At 45.5% G+C, this 20,179-nt stretch overlaps 2 protein-coding genes across 2 annotated transcripts in view; both read right to left on the bottom strand.

Annotated features, from left to right (window-relative positions):
• Positions 1 to 1,986: 1,986 nt before the first annotated feature.
• On the bottom strand, positions 1,987 to 3,717 carry SLC35D3 (solute carrier family 35 member D3). The gene is made up of 2 exons (XM_032185811.1): positions 3,282 to 3,717; positions 1,987 to 2,816 (listed from the first exon to the last, which is right to left on the bottom strand). The coding sequence occupies exons 1-2, from the start codon at positions 3,715 to 3,717 to the stop codon at positions 1,987 to 1,989; spliced, it is 1,266 nt and encodes a 421-aa protein (XP_032041702.1).
• Positions 3,718 to 7,952: 4,235 nt separating this feature from the next.
• Positions 7,953 to 20,179, bottom strand: part of PEX7 (peroxisomal biogenesis factor 7) — a 43,638-nt gene continuing 31,411 nt past the window's right edge. The window contains exons 9-10 of the mRNA XM_032184883.1: positions 19,516 to 19,615; positions 7,953 to 10,645 (exon numbers count right to left, since the gene is read on the bottom strand). Of these exons, the coding sequence (XP_032040774.1) occupies positions 10,577 to 10,645; positions 19,516 to 19,615 (169 nt within the window). The 3' untranslated portion in view covers positions 7,953 to 10,576. The remainder of the gene's footprint in view (positions 10,646 to 19,515; positions 19,616 to 20,179) is intronic.

The following is a 20,179-nucleotide window of genomic DNA, read 5'->3' as shown; positions in this document are numbered from 1 at the left end:
ATTGAAAAAAAGATGCCTTTTGGGGCTCGAACAGAAAGTAAACATGTTTCAGCACAGCCAGCATCTCTCCACTCCTAAGCACAAGGTACACGTAACGTGATGCACAGACTTCCCTGCCCCATCCCCACGGCTCAGCAGCTACAGGCTTTTAGTCTCGATGCCTTTACAACCATTTATAAACGAACTTGTGGGTGATACCAGGTCTCCCAACTTCTGTGCTCCTTTACAAAAAAAAGCTCCCAACATTTTCTGTCTGGCGAGAATCTACAGCTTCCCTAGAGATCAATCTTGCAGATCTGCCCTGCTGAGGAAATTGCTCGTTTCCAATTTCAGTGCTGATTGCAGCGTGAGGCTCACGCTGCCTGTTTGGCTGAAGAAGGCATCGGGCTAGGCACTGCTTAATTAGGGCTGTGGGGATAACGGATTTGTAGTTCAGTGGCTTAATAAATAATAATAATATTAATAACAGCAATAACAACAACAGCCATAACAACGACAACAGCTTGGTTCGTTTTCTTCAGGAAATGCCAAGGATTTGTTTCAGTCTGTGGTCAGGACGGCCCGATGGCTGGGGCGCTCCTGGGAAGAGGAAGACTCGGGGTCAAAACTCTTCTCTGCCTGGTCCTGAGCAAGGGCTTGGCTCCAGGCCTCCTGCCTCCCAAAGGGGCATCCCCAGGCTGAGAAACACTCACACGTTTGCTTCCCCCACCTCCCCTGTTGCACGTGTTTGGTGCAAAATACGAGCATATTGCTTACAGGACCCCCTGGAGATCACATTCCAGCCTCCCCCGGGAGCACCCAGCTTTGTCCCTCGCAGCCCAAGGGGACAACGTGGGCAAAGGGCTGCAGCTTCCCCCTCCCGAGGTGGTCACCCTGGTGCTGGGCACCCCGAGCAGTCCCAGCCTGCCGGGCACCCCGCTGCTCCCCGCCTGCCTGCTCTCCTCTGGGGACAGGGCAGCCACACCATGCTACATCCCAGCTGCGGCCAGGGCACAGCAAAACCGCCCTGACCCCGGTGTGAGTGTCCCTACAGGCCCCCAGGGGTGGTCTCCCCAGCCCTGCTGTAGCCTGCTCCCAGCTTTCAGTCCCAGTTCAGATCCTCCCGGCTCTAGGTATAAGGAGGGGATAGCCCAAGGCACACGCTTTCTCCCTGTTGTTTGTTAATAGCCCTCCCAACCCACATCACTCCTACGCTTCCAAATTATTTTATTCGGGTCAAGCTATTCCCAGCGCTACATGTAGTTAAAGCTCACAGGAGAACGCCCTGCTGCTGCTGACCAAAGCTTCCCAGAAGTTCGGGTCTGGCTCTGCTCTCCTGCACACGACCACAGGAAAGAAGTGTTTCTCCTGAAGACACAAACCACTCGAGGTGAAGCAGGTCCAAGGCCCAGCCTGGCCACGGCATCGGGGAGAATTTCGGTTCTTCAGTTAAGAGGGTGACTGAACACCAATGTAATTAGAGTGGCACGATCTCTAGCTCTGTTGCAATCATATCGACACAGAGGAGCACACAGAACACAGTTGACAGGAGCTTTATATATTGCAGGAACACATTTACGGAGCGGACCTATAATTGGGTGGACACAGATACAGCAGCACATCACAGCGCCTCAAGCTACAGGCCACCGCCGTGTTCCTGGCACTGCCATCTAACCCGGTGGCACCGGCATCCCTCACAGCCGCAGCTCCTGGGCAGGTGCCCCGCGACTTGCCATCACCCACCTCTCTCTGTATCCACAGCAGAGGACTCGGCACCTTTAGCTGTGGTGGGTCTGAACGGGTGTATTGGAAGCAGTTCGATGCAAGCCGAAAGCACGAGCAAACTCTGACCTTTTGCTTTTTGACAATGAGGTAAGATTATCCTAAACGGTTTGGATTGATTCGTCAGCACTGATGTGGAAATGTATGCTCTGCCTCTCCCCCTGTACAGAGAACCAGCTGTCTGTCCTCAAGCAACACGTCTTGTGGGGTTTTCCAACCTGCTTTTCAGGGGCTCTGTAGCTCTTCGTTTTCTATCAAATAATCCTTCTTTATATAATTAGCACCCCTCACCAACCTCCATACTCCGAGATAGGCATCCTTCAGCGAGCTCCTGTTCCCTTCAGGTGCACCAGCAGCTTTTCCCTGGGCCGCCGGTGCCTCGGTGGGCTCCTCAGCGCCGCCCTTCTCCTCCCCTGCGCTCTGGCTGTCCCCTCGGGCTGACCCTTCCACTGCCGCCTCCTCGGCCCCCTTCTCCTGGGAAATGGCCTCCATGGCAAACAGCGCTTGGTCCCCATCCTGCCTCGCTCCCTCTTCGGCTCTAGCTTCCTTCTCCAGGTCCTCGTAGGTGCTCTGCCGCCTGGTCTCAACGTACTTGGCCACGCAGTAGATGACAGACCCCAGGGTGTTGACCACCACGCCGGCTATGAACAACTTGGTGGGCTCCACGTCGTTGAAGGCCACCATGCCCACCGTGATGGTTGCGATGCTCTTCACCACCCCGACGAAGCTGGTGGTCACGGCCGAGTTGATGTAAGTGCAGTGGAGGGTGGTGAAGTTCATGGCACAGCTAATCAGGACACAAGCAATGAAGATGCACACCATGGCAGGGTCCTTCCACCCGGGGAACGACCAGACGTTGATGGAGTCCATGCTGGCAAAGGAACAGATAATGAGAAAGGGGGTGGCTGAGACAGCGATGGCGTACTGGGCCGTCAGGGGTCCGTATTCACTGTCTACGCTGGTCTTCTGAATGAGCACCAGGTAGGCGGCGTGTATCAGCACGGCCAGCACGCCCGTCACGTAGCCCATGGCATCCCCGGTCAGGTCACCAGCTCCTGGCGGAGTCACAGGGAGGAAGGAGCACGGTTGTTGCACGGAGATGGAAAGAGAGCCCCGATTCGGTCGGGAAGGAAGGAGATTTAGGAAACGGGCGGCAGCGCGCACTCCCTGGCTCCCGGGATTTGTCATGCAGGTCCTGGGGCTGGGCACGCTCACCTCCCAACAGATTTCCTTCTCTTTTTTGAGGGTCTCCAAAGCTCCTCAGCGTTTTCCTGACCCCCCCCCTCACCCAACCCAACCCAACCCAACCCAACCCAACGCAACCCAACCCAACCCAACCCAACCCAACCCAACCCGCCTCCTCCCGGGAGCAGCATCCCCGGGCGCCAGCGCGCTGGGTGCCAGCCCCCGGCCCTCGTCCCTCCGTGCTGTGCCCCCGGGGGTCCCCCAGCCTCCCCGGGGCCCCCTCCCCTCCCCGCCCCGGTGCCCCCCGTGCAGCCCCGGCCGCGGCGGGCACTCACCGGCCAGCGCGGCCCCGCAGGTGGTGATGAGCACGGCCACCAGCACGCCGGGCGAGGGCATGCCGTCGCGGAGCACCAGGGCGCCGGTGAGGAGGGTGACGAGGGGCAGGCAGCGCTTGAACACGACGTACATGGGCAGGCTGAGGCCGCGCAGCGACCAGAGGGTGAGCGTGGACTGCAGCGTGGCCAGGGCGGCCACGGCGGCGAAGGGGCGCGCCAGGCGGGGCCCGAAGGGGGGCAGCGCCGCCAGCCCCCGCCGCCGCAGCGCCTCCAGCCCCAGCGCCGCCGCCGCGCTGCTCAGGCACTGCAGCAGCGTCAGGAAGGCGAAGTGGTAGCGGGCCAGCAGGAACTTCAGCAGGATGTTCAGCGAGCCCGAGCACAGCCCGTGCGCCACCGCCACCGCGACGCCCCGCGCCCGGCCCCGCCACCGGCCCATCGTCGTCCCGGCACCGGGGCCCGCGGCTCTGGAGCCCCGGAGCGGCCGGGAGGGGGGCGGGCGGGGGGCGGGCGGGGGCCGGGCGCCATCCCCGGGGGCGGCCGAGAGCCCCCCGCAACGCCCCCGCCGCCGCCGTCCCCTCCCCGGCGCGCCGCCCCTGCCACCTCCCCGCCTGTCCCCTCCCTCGAGTCCCCCCCGTGTCCCCTCCCCGTGTCCCTTCTCTGTGTCCCCTCCCCGTGTCCCCTCCCCGTGTCCCCCCCGTGTCCCCCCGCTGCTCGCAGGGCGCTCCCGTCCCTCCTGCCGGCAGGCTGCTCAGCGCGGGGCTGGCGAAAGTGGTTGTAAAACCGGGAGAAAACGGCAAAGTTGCTGCTCAGGGCTCGGCTTTGGAAGGCGTAGCAAGGGCTGTCAGCTCGGCTGGGCTCATGGCGAATGCAGCCCAGGCACAGCAGGTGCTTGACACCGATCACAAAGCCGTACCTAGCTCATGCCCGTGAGACGGACCCAGAGACACGTCCAACAACAGCCACACTTCTCCCAAGGGGTGTCACCGGGTGTCACCAGAAGCACGGCTCGGCGTGAGGGTGAGACCCTCAGCCATGGGGGACGCGGCCGTGCCCGTGCTGGGGCTGCCCGGCTGCGCCAAGTGACCGCGCTGCTGCTGAGGAGCAGCAGAAAGACACACCGGGAACATCTGCCCGAGGCTGTGCTGGATGTGCTGGGGGTCTTCTGTGGTGGCAGGGACCAGCCCCTGCAGCGAGAGGGGCAGCGAGCAGGACTGTCGGGCTCGGGGAGGAGCGGCGGGACCCGCCTGGCTCAGCCGCAGCCTTTCCTGTCCTCCTTCACCTCCCTCCTTCCCTGCCATTACAGAATCCGTGGCAGGATGCCCCTGCTAACTACTACCTTAAATTGGCTCTTCCCTTCTGACTTTAAGTGCTGCCTGACTATTTTCCAACACTGGTTATTTTCCCTTTTTTTTTTTTTTTTTTTTTTTTTTTTTTTTCTCTCTCTGTTTCTCACCAAGACTGTTGTGTTTTCACCTTTTTTTTTTTAAATGAAAATTTTTAGTTTTCATAGTATGCGAGCGCTTCTATTTCTGTAGGTTAAAAACTCCACTGACTGAAATATTAAACACTGAAGAAAAACAAACAAACAAACAAAAAAACAAACACACACATAAAAAAAAATGAACAAAACAAAACAAAAACACACACGCACACACACACACACACACAAAAAAAAAAAAAAAAAAAAAAAAAAAAAAAAAAAAAAAAAAAAAAAAAAAACACCACAGGGCTCTGTGTGTGTGCTTCCTTAAGAGGGGAAAGCAATACCTGAACCCCCCAGGCTACCTCAGGGTGCCTGGCAGTGCAATCTGTGCTACCCGGGGGTAGGAATAAAGCAGGCTCCACAGCCCAGCTGAGATGTACATGCACACAGTGAAGTGTCCTGAAACATGCAGGCGTGTAAGTGTTGAAGCTTTTCATTTCATTTAGACTCACTGGGGACCAGTTCTGGCTTTAAAACCCACTGAAGAACCGTGCCAACCAATTTACACTGGCCTCCATTTGGACTCATCTCAAAGCCCAAAAAGAGCACAATGTGAAGGAACACGTGGATGGCTGTGATGCTCTTTGCATGGGGGAGAAAAAAAATCTCCTTCATAACTAAATGCAGATGGAGGAAAAAAAATGTGTTTTCTGGAAATACTGCAGTAATTGGGGCTCCTACACCTCAGCATGACCTCTGGAAGAAGCAATTTTGTCCCCTCCCCATGAGAGCATCACTTGAGAGGAGAGCCTCTTACCTCACAGGGGATCTGGCTGCAAGTCCAGGCTGGGCAATACCCACCGCCTGAGAGAAACCAAAAAACACACATATTGGATGGGTAAGGATTTGTAAACTCAAGCATCCACGTCCCAGGTGCTGTATTTTACCTCTCAGGACTGACCTGTGTTGCGAGGTCAGCTTCTCTTGCAGCATGGTACCCCCAATCCTCTTGTGTTGTCCACACGCAGAATTCACTAACACAAGTACAAGGGGCAGCGGGGAGGGTGCTGCCGTTTGCCAAACCAACCTTTTCCGACGTGGACTCAGGCCAGGCCCAGTACAGATCTCCCACTGCCTCCCCACCTGTCCGTGCTAAGAAAAGACAGGCTTTCCTACACTTTGCTGGGAAGGAGCTGGATAAAGCAACACAGCAACCATGTGCTGCTAAACCTTTGTGCCAAACGAGTGTGACTGACACTGGAGCAAGAACAGGTCTATTCCACACGGCTGGTCCAGTCACCCGAAGTGACAAGAGGGGAAAATTCAGGCCACATCATGTGGGACAGCACTGCAGTGAAGGTACAGCCCTTACACTGGCTGTTCTTGTGTCCAGGGCAGTATGGTGTGCTCAGGTAATAAGGTGAGTCTGGGGGCTTTGCCCAGCTGGGCAGCTGAACTCCACCACAACCGCTTGATCACTTCTCCTCCTCAAAGGGAAAGGGGGAGAAAATGAAACGGAAAGGGCTCAAGGGTTGAGATGAGGACAGGGAGATCGATCGCCAATTATTGCCACAGGCAAAACAGACACAGAGTAGAGAGATTAGTAAAATTTATTGCCTATTACTAGCAGGCTAGAGAAGTGAGAAACTAAAATCAAACTAAAACACCTTGCCTCCCATCCACCCTATTCCACGTCCTCCCCCCGAGCAATGCAGGGGAACAGGCAATGGGGGCTGCGGTCAGTCCCTGACGCTTTGTCCCCACCGCTCCCTCATGATCCCTCCCTGCCCCTGCTCCCCGTGGGGTCCCTCCCATGGATGCCGTCCTTCCCCAACTGAGCCTGCGGGGGCTGCCCACAGGCAGCAGCTCTTCAAGCATTGCTGCCACACGGCTCCGTCCCACGGGGTCCATCCCCCAGGAGCAAACTGCTCCAGCACGGGTCCCCCACGGGCGGCAGCTCCCCCCAGACCCCTGCTCCTGCGTGGGCTCCTCTCCATGGGCTGCAGCTCCGGCCCGGGGCCTGCTCCTGCGGGGGCTCTCCATGGGCCGCAGCCTCCTCCAGGCCACATCCACCTGTTCAACCGGGGGCTCCTCCACCCATGGGGGGGCTGCAGCGTGGAGATCTGCTCCATGTGGGACCCATGGGCTGCAGGGGGACAGCCTGCTCCACCAGGGGCCTCTCCACAGACCACAGGGGAACTGCTGCTGCCTGCCTGGAGCACCTCCTGCCCTCCTGCTGCACCGACCTGGGGGGCTGCAGGGCTGCTTTGCACTCCTCACCCTCCCAGCTGCTGTCCCCAGAAGTTTTTTGTGTTTGTTTTCTTTCCTTTCTTAAATCTGCTCTCACAGAGGCACAAACAACATGGCTTATTGGCTCAGCTCTGGCTAGTGGCAGGTCCCCTTTAAAGGCCATCTGAAACTGGCCCTTATCTGACATGGGGCAGCTGCTGGATTTTTCTCAGAGGCCACCCCTGCAGCCCCCTGCTACCAAAACCTTGCCATACAAACCCGATACAGTGCCTCCATTACAAAATTCTCACCTAGCAATGGGGTATGGATCATAGTAATAAATAACTCTGTGGTTCCTTACAGTAGAGATGATTTTGATGCCTTAACTCAAATCCTTTGATGCAATTTATCCTCAGCGCTGTGTTTCACCTAGCTACACAGGTGGGAGGAAATATTTGTGTCGAACTCCTAAGAAGGGCATCATGTTTTTAAAATGGTTTCTTGAATGAAAATGGTAAAAATCTATATGGAATACATTTAATGGAGAGTTTGTGTTAATTAGGGTCTAATGCAACCATGAGGTATATAAGGGAAGTGCTGTGCAGAGCTGTAGCCACTCGCTATCATATGACCCAGTGCCCATTTAAACCTGAGCATTGCTACTGAAAGGGCTACTACATCTATGCCTATGCAAGCAACATTTGAGGCCAGCACTGTACTTGATCAAAGATGTCACTTTGTGACTGGAAAGTAGTCTGCATAGGCAGACAGTGAGAATTGTTTAAAATAACTTTCTTTTATCAGAATGCAGACCTGATGAGACATACAGGTAGGCAAAGTTGTATAATGTTTGGTCTCTAAAAACAGGAAAAATGCAGCTGTCACCCAGTACTCACAGAAGATAAAGAACAATTATGAAACTTGTTACCTATAAGATACTCTCGGTACCTTTCACTGAGTTTACTTTTTTGCTCAACATTTCTTAACTGGGGAAGCAAATACAAGAGTTTAGCCAAAGATACTGTGTGCACTTCATTTAATAGCATTGCAGAACAACAAATCCAATCCTTTAAAACATAATTAATCACCGTCTTTCTTGAACCAAAGAGAAACATAGGCACTCCCATAAAACAAAATCTTCCACAAGAGCAAGTTTAAAAGCAGAACACATTACATCTTCAGGACTGCTGTAGTTAAAGGCTTGCTTCAACATACGAAAAAAAGATTAGAAGCTAGTTCTGTGGTCATAAAAAAAAAAAAAAAAGTGTATTTTAAAAACAATTATAGCAACATTCCCTGAGAATTAAGAATCGGCAACAACTATTGCCTGATTTTTATTTTTTCCTGTTACAGTGCAAAAACATGACAGCACGTTCTCCCCATTCAAAGATCAAGCAGGAAGATTAAAGGCCACAGTTTATATTTACTACGTGCACCTTCGAGATGCACTCATTTTTAAAGAGAGAGAAACCTCAGCAACCTTCAGCGCAGAAGCTAACCTGGACAGGGGGGAAGAGAAGGCAGTTAAGAAAAGGAGAGGCAGTTAATCCATGTGCTGAGTGTGCATGTTCAGAACGGGCACTGCTTCTTTCTCTGTGCTAGCTTTCCAAAATCTGCCCTTCCAACCGGTGCACAATGGCAGTGTTCTGGAAACATCCACCACCACCCCCAGAAACATGTGTATATAATACATACCCACCACCAAAACACACCGCTCGCTCACGTAACTTGCAGTTACTTCTGCAAGTCTAAGGAGAAAAGGGAGGTAGAGCAGAAGACTGGAGTAACTGTTAAGGTTGAAATAATCAATTTTAATGTTTAGAATTAGATTTTATGGCCCATGGTATTGCTGAAAGCTCTGTGCAGCATGGCTGTATGATTGCATCATTCCTCAGCATAAAGAATTAAAACTGCAATAAACATTTGGAATTTGGTGCAGCACACTCCCACAAAAGAGAAAATCCACTTGTGTTTTTCAATCAGCTAGAGAGGATGGCATTCCAGGGTCAGTTTGCACTGATCCAGAAAAACTTAAGAACCTATCATGATCTAAATTCTCATCTTGTGGAAAGGGGTTTTCTTTCTGTCTCGCTCTTGCACCAAATCAATATATACATATCTCCCTGTAGCTGCCTGCTAATTCCCAGGCTTTATCCAAGACAGCCCAGTAATTCTTTCCGCACAACTTTCTTCACAATAAATTTTAGTTCTGCTGAATTCTTTCCTTCATTTCTTCTAAGTATCCAGCAGTATCTGCTACTATTTGATATATGAGTGGTGCAACCCAGAAGTGTACTGCATTCATTAACAGGAGACTATAGGAACCCTTGCACCTGCAAAGAGTCTTTTGATGGTAAAGACTGATGACGTGGGGTAGCAACAGAAATGAGACAGCTTTAAGAATGTTATTAAAAAAAAAAGGAATCAAAACAAAACAAAAAAAAAGGGCTAACATGAAACTAAGAGAGAAGCTGAAGATATATAACTGATAAGTGCAGGAGTATCACAGGGGGATCCTTAAGAGGCTGAAAAAGTATTTAAAGGAGAGTGGAAAACAAAAGAAATGAATGCCTCTGCTTGTTGCCAAAAAAATCTAATGAAAATACCAACCTGTGGGCTAAGGGATTAAAGTGGGCAAAGAAACTACTCAACATAGCTGTAATATGTTGGGTGTATTCTTGCAAGTCTGGTAATTGCTCAGCCACATTGGATCTGCTATGCTTATGCCAAGAAGTTAATCTGCATGTGTGTCGGCTCAACTAGTCCAGACATTGGCTTTCACTTTGGCCAGCCAGTGGTAGGTCCAGAAACACTAAATATATGGCCACATTCCTCTTCCATCTCTTGAAAAATCTCTTTAAGTGAAAGTAAAAGATAAGTCTATTAAAAGAGATGGCTGTCTTATCTCTAAATCTTGAGAATTGTGATCCAATTAGTATTGTTTATATTTCATGTGTTTCCTAAGCATTTTCTCTAGATTATCGTTCTGCATGACTTCATTAACCATTTTACTCAAGGAGATCCATGGGAAAAACGTATGAAAATAATCTCTGCCATCTCTGTGAAGCGGCAATCAGAAAGGTCAAAGGAATCAGATGGCTATCAACTATGACATTTACTGTCTATCAAGAGTATTCATCATGCTGCACAAGAAAATAATGCAATGTGAGGCAAAGCAAAATGTATCAGTATAAATGCATCCCAGTGATACAAGCCTCAGGTTGACATTACAGTACTCCACAGTGAAAAAAAAAAAACACTTTCTTCTTTTCTACAGTGACAATCTGTAAAAACGCATGTCAGTTATTTTTTTCTTTATAAGGATGAAGAAGATTTTGGCCTCTGCTCTCATCTGCAAGAATGATCACAAAATTGTGTCAGTGGTTCTTCTCTGAAGACACCAGCTCATATCTGCTACCGTCCTCTTCAGCCACTCAGTAGCTGCTGAATGTTTTGCTGGCCCAAGCGCTAACCTATTCAGTAGAGCAAGTCCACACGCTCAACTGCACAATCCTTTCAGTACAAACAAGACTTTTGCTTAAAAAGAGACATGAAGATTAGTGACACAGCTGACAGTTTAGCACAAGTCTGGTTGTGGATGACGACAGAAGGGTTCCTATCATGTCAGATCTTCATTTTCTCTCTAGACAGGACCTGTCAGGCACGATGGAGTGTAGATCTTGACAAGCTCATCCCAAGCACAGTCCACCACCTACAAAGTAAACAGAATCTGGTTAGTGTCATTTTGACAAAAAACAGAAGGAACTTCGAATAAATTAATGCGCACTGTTGGGTTAATGTTGGTTGGTACTCTAATTTACAATGCTTCAAAATTAGATAGTAAGGCAGCTGTTTTTTTTTTTTTTTTCTCTTTTTAAAAACAACAAACAAGCTTTGTCCTAGCTTCACTAAAGGAAAGTAAAAATTTACAATTTCCTATTTTGCAAACTCCACATGATGAAAGCAGAAAACCTTAGAGTTTCGAGTGATTGTTTCACATAGGCCAATGCAGAAACTAACAGCATGGGATGAAAGGAGGACAAATAAATTTTCAGACCGTGTGACGTTTCTTCTCTTCATAGGGTCTCAGGACTCTTGTACTATGATGTCTCAACACTTCATGATCAAATGTTACCATTTTTCTCATACTTGCGGGTAGGGAAAATCATTATAGACATTTTCCTAATGGAGAGCTGAGGACTGAGAATGCTCTATGTGACCCTGCTTGAGCAGGACGGTTGGACTAGATGATCTCTGGAGGTCCCTTCCAACCTCAACTATTCTGCATGATTTCTGCATGTGTGCGTGAGAAACAAAGAAGTGAACCAAAATGAGCAATGGAAGTTTTTTTTTTAAGAATTAAGACCGTTCTTCAGTCTCACAGTGATGAGCTGTGAGATCACTGTATTGTCTTTTGTTGAGAAAAGACATGCCTACCAGGAAATTATTCCAACATAACTGAAAACTTTCTGAATTGCAAGTCCCAAGATAGATTTTAAGTGCAGGCTAGAAACTAAAATCACGAACAAGGAGGTTAACCTTATTCTACAGGATTAGATTTGAATAAATAATGAGATACCACAGAGGAGACTGTAGAATCACAGGATAACTGAGGTGGGAAGGGACCTCTGGAGATCATCTGGCCATCCTCCCTGCTCAAGCAGGGTCCTCTAGTGCACATTACTCAGGATAGTGTCCAGACAGCTTTTGAACATCCCCAGGAAAGGAAACTCCACAGCCTCTCTGGGCAACCTGTTCCAGTGCTGAGTCACCCTCGCAGAAAAATAATTTTTTCCTCATGTCCAGATTTAATGTTTTAATATATTTTTTACCTTAATGTTCAGAATGCTTTAGGCTTGGTAATGACTTGACAATGCAATTAAGAGAGTAACAAAGTGAAAGGGTTAAGCACACTGACAATTACTCAAGTAAACGTGATACAGTGTGTACTAACAGAATATTGTAGGGAACAAGAAAGAAGGCAAAGGGAAGTGAAAAAAAAGAAGAGCTAAAGAGAAAAAGTTGATGAGCCTCACAGATAGATGCCAATAAATCTGGCTTAATCCATCTTGAATTATCTTTACAGTGTATTTTCCAGTTGGGATGACAAAGGATGTAGTGTTGGATCCCCTACACAACAAGCTCCCTTTTGCTCAGACTCCAATTCCTGTTCTCTTCTAGAGCCAGAATAAACAGCTGCACACAAAAAATTTGGAAATCCAACTTCAATATTTTATTTCATATTATAATCAGCCTGTTTTGTGTTTACTATACCGCACTATTTTTTCATTTTTATTGTTTCCTTAGCTGCTTCTACAAAGTTTTTGAAGTGTTTTCTGTGTATATCTAAATGTACCAAAAATCTCTTGAAAACATGTCTGTCTATTCATACAACATAATAGAGCTTTGTGTGATATAATGTTCTGCTGCATTGCAGTCCATCCAAATCATACAAAAAAAGAAAATCCAAGTTCTCCACTGAACAAGCTATGTAAAAACTGTGTTTTATATGATTGACAGTTTCTAAATATTCCTCAGAGCTCTGGATCAATATCTGTATTTCCATAAGCAACACTTTTTGCTTTCATGCAGAAACAAGATAACATTTGGAAAAAATCCCATGGGAATTCCCACCTGTTATCAGTGTAATTAGCATCCTGAAGCAGCCTCTGAACAAATACAGTTACAGAACTGTTTAATCTAGCAACACTAAAAATAAACAGGGGATATTAAAAGGGAGTTTGAAAAGGATCACTTGCCGTAATTTGCCCAACTCATTGACTTAATGATAACACATGAAAGATGACAAGGTAAGCAGCTAACAGAAGGAAAATAAAACTACAGCAAACAGCACTGTATCAAGTTCTGCTGTGCAGCAGGAAGTCCATAAAGCAAGATTAGTATTAGAAACCTTGGTGAGAATGCCGATGTAATAAGCAGCAAACAGGCATGCATGCAAACCTGTGACACTACAGAATGGAACAGCACTAGAAAATGCAATAGCATTTCCATTTCTCCTTAATACTTCTCCAAAATACAGCCACGTCTGTAAGAGAAGGGGGACAACTGAGAGGTGTCATTGTGGTAGCCAGCATTAATTTATGGACAGCTGCTACATGCCCCTTTGCAGTACTTCATAAATTATCACTGCCACAAATACAAATGACTAAAATAAACCATGGGATAAAGAGAAGTAATGTTTATGCAGCTACTGCATCAGGTTACCAAATGCCTTCTTTCATTTTGCCTTTTTTTTTTTTTTTTTTCCTTATGATGACCTATTTTATACAATGGTCTTATAACCATTGTATGCCTTTCCTAAGAAGAGGGAAACGTAAGATATTGAATAAGCACTAGAAGTATTTAGCAATATCAGTTCTCATGTGATATGCGATTTGGTTATTTAACTAAGTGCTACTTTATTTAAATATTAAAAAAGCAGCAGTAATTCCAGTTGGGAGGAGGGCTGATCCAGCACACCGCAGTAAATAAATATGCAGTAAAAAAATGCAACTTCCTAGAGTCTACATTTTGATTAATGAGAAGATGTTACTAATAGGTGGAAAAATGCTCCTCTGGTAAGATGAAGGAGAAAAGAAAATTCAAAAATCAATTCAAACGTTGTCTTCATATCCAATAAAGTCCTCACCACTAGGAACGTGAAGGTGTGGAGGTTCACCTTTCTGTGTTCATGTCTTCACTGTCTTGGAAAGAAATTTTACTCACAAATTGAAACAAATCTCACTGATTTCAGTATTTAGAGAGTTCATGATCTACTTTTTTTTTTTTTTAATTGACATGCAAACAGAGTAGAAGACAGTTTACTTCAGTTGCAAAGAACTGCATAATTATAATCCTTATACGATTTAATACCTTGGACACCCGTATGTCACGCAATTTTCATTATAATATAAATCGTTCTTGTAACGATAGAATAAAATTCTACTATAGCAACTTTTAACTATCTGAAATTGCAGAGGAAAGGAGAATAACTAAAGCTGAATTGTAAAACAAGAATATTTCACCTGACAGTGACTGTTCAGTTACATCAAGAAATAACACAAATTTAAATAACATTCTAAAACAGGTAATTTTTCTGCTGGTTATGAACTGTTACTAAAGCTATATGGGACAAAAGCACTTTGCCAAAATGTCTCTAACCTTATTTAAGCAGCAAAGTTGCTGTACTAGCATATATGCTCGGGATAACTTATTGTTATTGCTGCAGCATAAATGTCATGCCAAGTTATCTGCCAGTAGAGTTTTTAAGCAAGTCTATTTGAAGCACAGAAATCAAAATGGGCATCACTATATTTCCCTTTAAGTAAAGCCAAAAAGCAAGCAAAGGAACAAAAAACTGCAGTCATCATAGGAAGCTGATTGCTTGATTTGAAAACCATGGATTAATTTAAATGAAACAGCTATCCTGTATTTTATTGAATTGTTTATCCTTGTCCCAGAGTATAACAATGTTTCCCACCAGTTGATTTAATATTGATACCGTTCATTTATCAAAGACATTTCCATTTACTCACAAACTGATTTACTTTTCTGATAGGCCCTCTCTTTCCTATTCATCACAATCATCTTGCTTTGCAACAGACTTAGACCTTTTCCAGCACCTGAGGGCAATCCATTGAGACCAGGGCAATTATCTGGATGACATTCTGCCTCCTTAATGTTCAGAAGGAGAAAGAAGAAAAGAGAAATCTCCCAAGTTAGTAGCTTTTTTTTTTTTCTTTCAATATTTGAAGGCATAATAAAACCCCAACCTCCAACCCAGAGGAAATACGTTGAAAAGATCAACTAAAAACTTTGGTGAGTTCAGTAACCCCTTTATGAAGGGGGGTTAATCAGAAGAAAATGCAGCCTTCTCCATGTTAATATTTTCAGCCTTTTTAATGGGCCTATCCAGAAGCACCTTGGTGCCACTCAGCTTCCTGAGTGCTTGTAATAAATCAGAGGATAATGCACAAGTGTGTCTGATAGCGACCCATTTCTCTTTTCAGCTTTTCTTCATCCCACCCCATTTTCAAATAAAACCAATATGACTTGTCTTTTTTTTTTCCCTGTGAGAACAGATATCAGAAAATGTATCCAGTTCTTCTCATCCATTAATGTTGTGTTTCCCTTCCTCTTTTAGTTTCTTATCTTCTGTGACGTTTTATATGGAATCTAACAATCTATTTATATCTTTATTAATGTATTTTGAAGGGACCTGAACACCCTCTGTATGTGTGTAAGATGGAGAGATGGAGATTAGGTGGAGATAAAGAAAGCTATTAGGTTTGCTGCTCATCAGATTACTTTGAGAGGCGATCATTTCTCAGATTCCACCTCCAGACCAGACCAGTTTTGGCCTTAGTTCCCATTCATACACCCTATGATAGAAAAATATAAGCACAGGGGATCTCTGTTTAAGCACCTTTTTTGGGGGGGGAGGTGTGAGGAGGTAATGAGGACCACTACGAACAGATGGAATAGGCAGATCTCCCCCCTCATTAAAACTGTTTGGTTAAGTGCATAATGGGACATGCATAAATTGAAATTTAGTCAATACCTATTTTTTACTAGAAAATCTGAACCCCTCGCGTGGCCTTTTGTTTCATCAAAAGATGCCAGGAATAAGCTGCACACGATGTCTACCTTCACAAGAATGAAGCGATAGGAGTCTGTAAATTAAAACTTTTTATTTTGAATGTGCAATGAAAGATTTCTCTAATGTGCTTCTGAAAAAAAAACCACACACACATTGTTTTAGTTATTATTTCCAATATACGCAGAATTGAACAAACCCTGAACCGTAAGCTCTTATGAAGAAACGCTGTTCCAGATACAGGAACAAAATCCACTACGCTAACAGATGAGGCTTGCAGGAGTAGAAGTTGTTTTTAAGCCACTGAAACACGACACACAAGCAGGAAACTGCTGCCTCATCTCTTCCCAGCACTTCATAATCAAAGCTTGAGAAGTTTTTCCTCTCAGCAGACTGCCATTGCAGCTCCTACAGAATTGCCATGCATGACAGCAACCCTTCCACACACCCCATGATGACCCCATGTTTGTTGATAACACATAAGAACAACCATTATTCCTAAATGGTTGGCTTTGACTGACATAGCGAAAGCTGAACAGTTAGGGAAGGACCTGCAGTAAGCACCAGCAAGAAATGTCACCTCCCTTTCTATAAAGTTTCCATAAACTCTATAAGGGTGCTCACATTGGTTTAATGACAACATTTGCAGCTGTTTAAATCTGATCTTTCCATGCAAAAATCCACTCTGAAACTAAGTAAGGGTGGGATCTTTTTATCTCAAAGGATCACTAACTGTGTAACTTTAGTAGCATCCCCAACCATACAGAGAGATTAAAAAGAAGTGCAGACGGCGATACAATCAGAGCAGCGTGACAGCCATGGCAGCTGGGTGGAAGCTATCAGCTCCTTGGCAATCAAGTGTGAAAATTAAGAGCAAATTAGCAAAAGCAAGGTCTTTCCGTTTCTGTACATTTCCACAAGATGCAGCGCCACTTTTATATGGAACAGTCAACATTTCTAGGACTGCCAAGGGCACGTGTCTAATGAACAGCAGAATAGAGGGCAAAACAGCCCTGCTATAGACACCTCCTGCATTTCTATTTGGCTCTACTGGTTAAGCCAACTTCAGTAGCCCCTCTGCTGCCTGCTGTGTTGGCATCGCTAATTTGACACATTGCATAATCTGCACATACACAAGAGGTAGCAGAGCAAACCTGTACACCAGAATTTGACTAATGATAATAAAAAAAATCTCCATCAAGCTGAAAGACAAGATTTCAGTTACCTTCAGGGTATACAGCTCAGGTGAATATAGGTTGGCTACGACCTCTCTCCAGCTAGTGAGAAAGGACAGCTTTTTAAGTTTGAGTGACACTGATGCCATATGAAAGCTCACGATGCCAACAGCACAGCAACATTTCATGGGATCAGACTGCTGCTACAAACAAGCATTGCCCCTCAGCTCTAATGCCTCTGGCCAGGTGGAAGGGAGGAGCACAGACAGGTACAGACACAAAATGCTGGTGATACCCCACAGCTTTAGGGAGAAGAAACTGGAGATGCAGAGAAGCTGAGTCACAAAGAACAGTGTAACACAGAGTCAAGGCTATTTGCACAGGTACCATACTGGTATTATCACCAACTCCATATTATTTGTAATTATGTACAGGATCATGCACAGGGAAAGTAAATACCAGAAGAGAAGTAAGAAATCCAATGAGTTGCAGAATACCATTCCAATATAAGCTGTGATTTGGAGTGTTTTCTCCTAGCTCTCACATCAACACTTGCATTTCAACAGCAAAATACCCTGACTGTCTTACGGACCCTTTCTGTTAATGCTTTGCACATTTTAATATATGCTTGAAAATGTGTTAGTCCAAAATTATTATGGACATGACACAACCATTAAGGTGAAAGAAAAAAATAGTTGATTTTATTAAAAAGCAAAGCTTTCAACAAAGGCTTACTTTTATGTAGGGGCAGATACCCCAAGATAGGTATCAGAATAGTAATTAAGCACCAAGGAATTATCTGTGTCACCTAGATAATACTTACCTCCACGATTGGGTCCATTCCTCACTGGCAAATCTCTTCCCCACCCATGTTGCCTCTTCTTAGCAGGACACTGCCCAAGAACCCACCTGCCTACATGTACCTGCCTGTGGATTCTGTTCAAAGCTCCATCAGTTCCACAGGAACATCTTATAAATCCCATCTGCTATTGCAGATGCCAAACTTCTGTCTGGAAGGCACATTGGCATGAACTGTATGTGGTAATTACCTCAGACTTAGCGGCTGGTACTTCTGCATTAAGTCCAACACAGACTTGCAGAATTTCTGTATGGAAAAAAAATACCTGGATGCACGAATACCCTAATGTAGACGGGTATACACGCCATCATTTTCCTTTTTCCACCACCCAAGTGCAGGTGCAGCTGTTTGCTTTGAACTCATTATCTGTCATCAATGAGCCTTGTTCCAAGGAGGCTGTTCCATGCATTGCAGTTACAAAAGGAAGAATATCCTTTCAGCGGGAACGCAGAGTTTGACAGACATAGCATACAAAAAGAAGTCATATTTAGCCAGTCAGAAACACCATCCACTGTAACAAACACCCAGGGCTCTTTCCAACAGGCTTAGAATCAAGATGTAATCACACTCTCAATATAAAAGAAGAAAAATCTTTTTGTCTTCTCACTCAGATCCATGGCAAAATCCACAGCAACTTCATGGAAAGCCAAGTTGGGCTCAGAGCATGCTACAATGTGGCAGTGCAAGGCCCTAAGGCACTACATACGCTATGCTTCCTGCTGCCTCTGGCCCCAATTCAGCCAGAATCATAACTGTGCACTCACTTGGGATGAAGCTTTACTTCCCAGCAACTGGCCTTTATGCTACTCTCGCCCTCCCCAGCCCCAGTCACAAATACCCTGAAACTTCAGATTTTTACTCAGCCTTACAAATTCCCCTACACTGTTCACAGCACAGCCTCATGAACAGCCACTGCAGCACCCCTGAGGCAGCAGAATTCGGGGAATGAGCAATTGGGCATGAAGCTCTTCAAGCCTGTGCTGATGCCAAGAATGGCTCCCCCTGCATTAAGCTAAGTATATTGCCAAACTGACACCTTTCTCCTGTGTCTTTGTATCAAGCAGCAGAAATTTGGATGGTTTTATTTGCTTTGCCTAGCCAGAATTTCATCAGAATTGTAAAAAGTGATTTTTATCAAAGATAAAAAAAAAAAAATAATTTCACTGTGAATTAGCAAAGAATCCAGATCTAAATAACACCTGAGGCACGTTAAATACTGTGTTTGTTATAGTTAACTCAGTGGCAGTAATTTCTATGTGAAAACTATACACTTATAGGTATTAAAGCAAATAATTATGTTTATTTTTAGCTTCCTCCTACCTTTCTTTTCAGGAAAAAAAAAAAAACAGGTCAAACTATGTATGACAATTCTCTGTTTACAAAACAGAAATTACTGTAGCAACAGAAGCAGAGGAGAGGATTATACTGTAACCTGTACACAGGCATGTGCCCTTGCCAAAATGAGTCCCACTCATTCATATTAATAGCTGAAGGTTTTTATACTTCTAAATACATTTTAAGCCTCCTACAGTACTCCTGCTATTACGACAAACCAAGACTTGGTATCACATGTGACACTAGCAATGCTTAACTTGAGTTTTCAAGTAGACAGAACAAAGCTCTGTGTCTCAGCTTGGCATCCTAGGCACCCCTGTCCATTGCCCTTCCTTCCGAAATAAAGCTACCTCATTTTCCCTGAGCTCACCATGGCTTTCTGCTATCTCATTTTGCAATTCTGCCTGTTCTGCCTTCCTCTCTGCCCCAATGTGAGTAACTGCTTTATAAATAAATATAGACCTAAAGAGAGGTTTATTTAATAAGCATTCGGCCAGATTCACTTCCAAAAGCTTTCTGCGGTCCAGTGGCTCTTACTCAGGATCCGAGATGGAGTCCAGCCTCAACTGAACTGACTGTAACAGGCAAGGGAAATGTAAATTCGTCACACCTCTTACCTGACCAGAGTTGTGAAGGCTTAAATCTAGTCCACATGTAAATTCAGTATGATGCTCAACTGTTTCCAGCAAAGGGTTAGGCTTGGAAAAGTCCCAGAATCTATACAGAGAGGAAGGGAGGGGGGGAGGGAGAGAAAATCAAACAAACCACAATTAATGTAATTGAAAGGCCATTTTAAAAATATAATGCAAGATATTGACAAATCTGTTGCTGCCAGGGTATTTAAAAAGAGCAAACTCATCCACTTAGGGAACATAATTAATCATATTCCTGCAAAGCCATCTGCTGATTTGCATAAATTAAATTTCACTGGGCAAAACCGTCTTTGTCTCCTGTTGCAGAAACTGAGATCAGAACTGGCACCAAAGACCAGCTTTTGGGACATTACTGAAACAGAAGAAAATATAGGCGAAATAATATTCTTATGTTTCTTGATAGCTGAAAAATTTTATCACATTTATTTATTAACATAAATTATGATCTATCGCTTTTTGTAACTGTTCAGTATGAGATGCTTATTTATGGAAAATTACATTTTCATTCATGACACTGGTCATTCCCTGTCTCCAATCTGAGACTGTGTTTCGGTAAAACAAAATACAATATTATGACTTAATAATAAATGTGTACGACAAAGATCAGTGGCATTAAACAGTTTATTCC

The sequence above is a fragment of the Aythya fuligula genome, chromosome 3 (genome assembly GCF_009819795.1).
Source record: "Aythya fuligula isolate bAytFul2 chromosome 3, bAytFul2.pri, whole genome shotgun sequence".
Lineage (NCBI taxonomy): Eukaryota > Metazoa > Chordata > Aves > Anseriformes > Anatidae > Aythya > Aythya fuligula.
The sequence above is the reverse complement of the archived record's forward strand: the minus strand, read 5'-3'. Positions and strand labels throughout refer to the sequence as shown.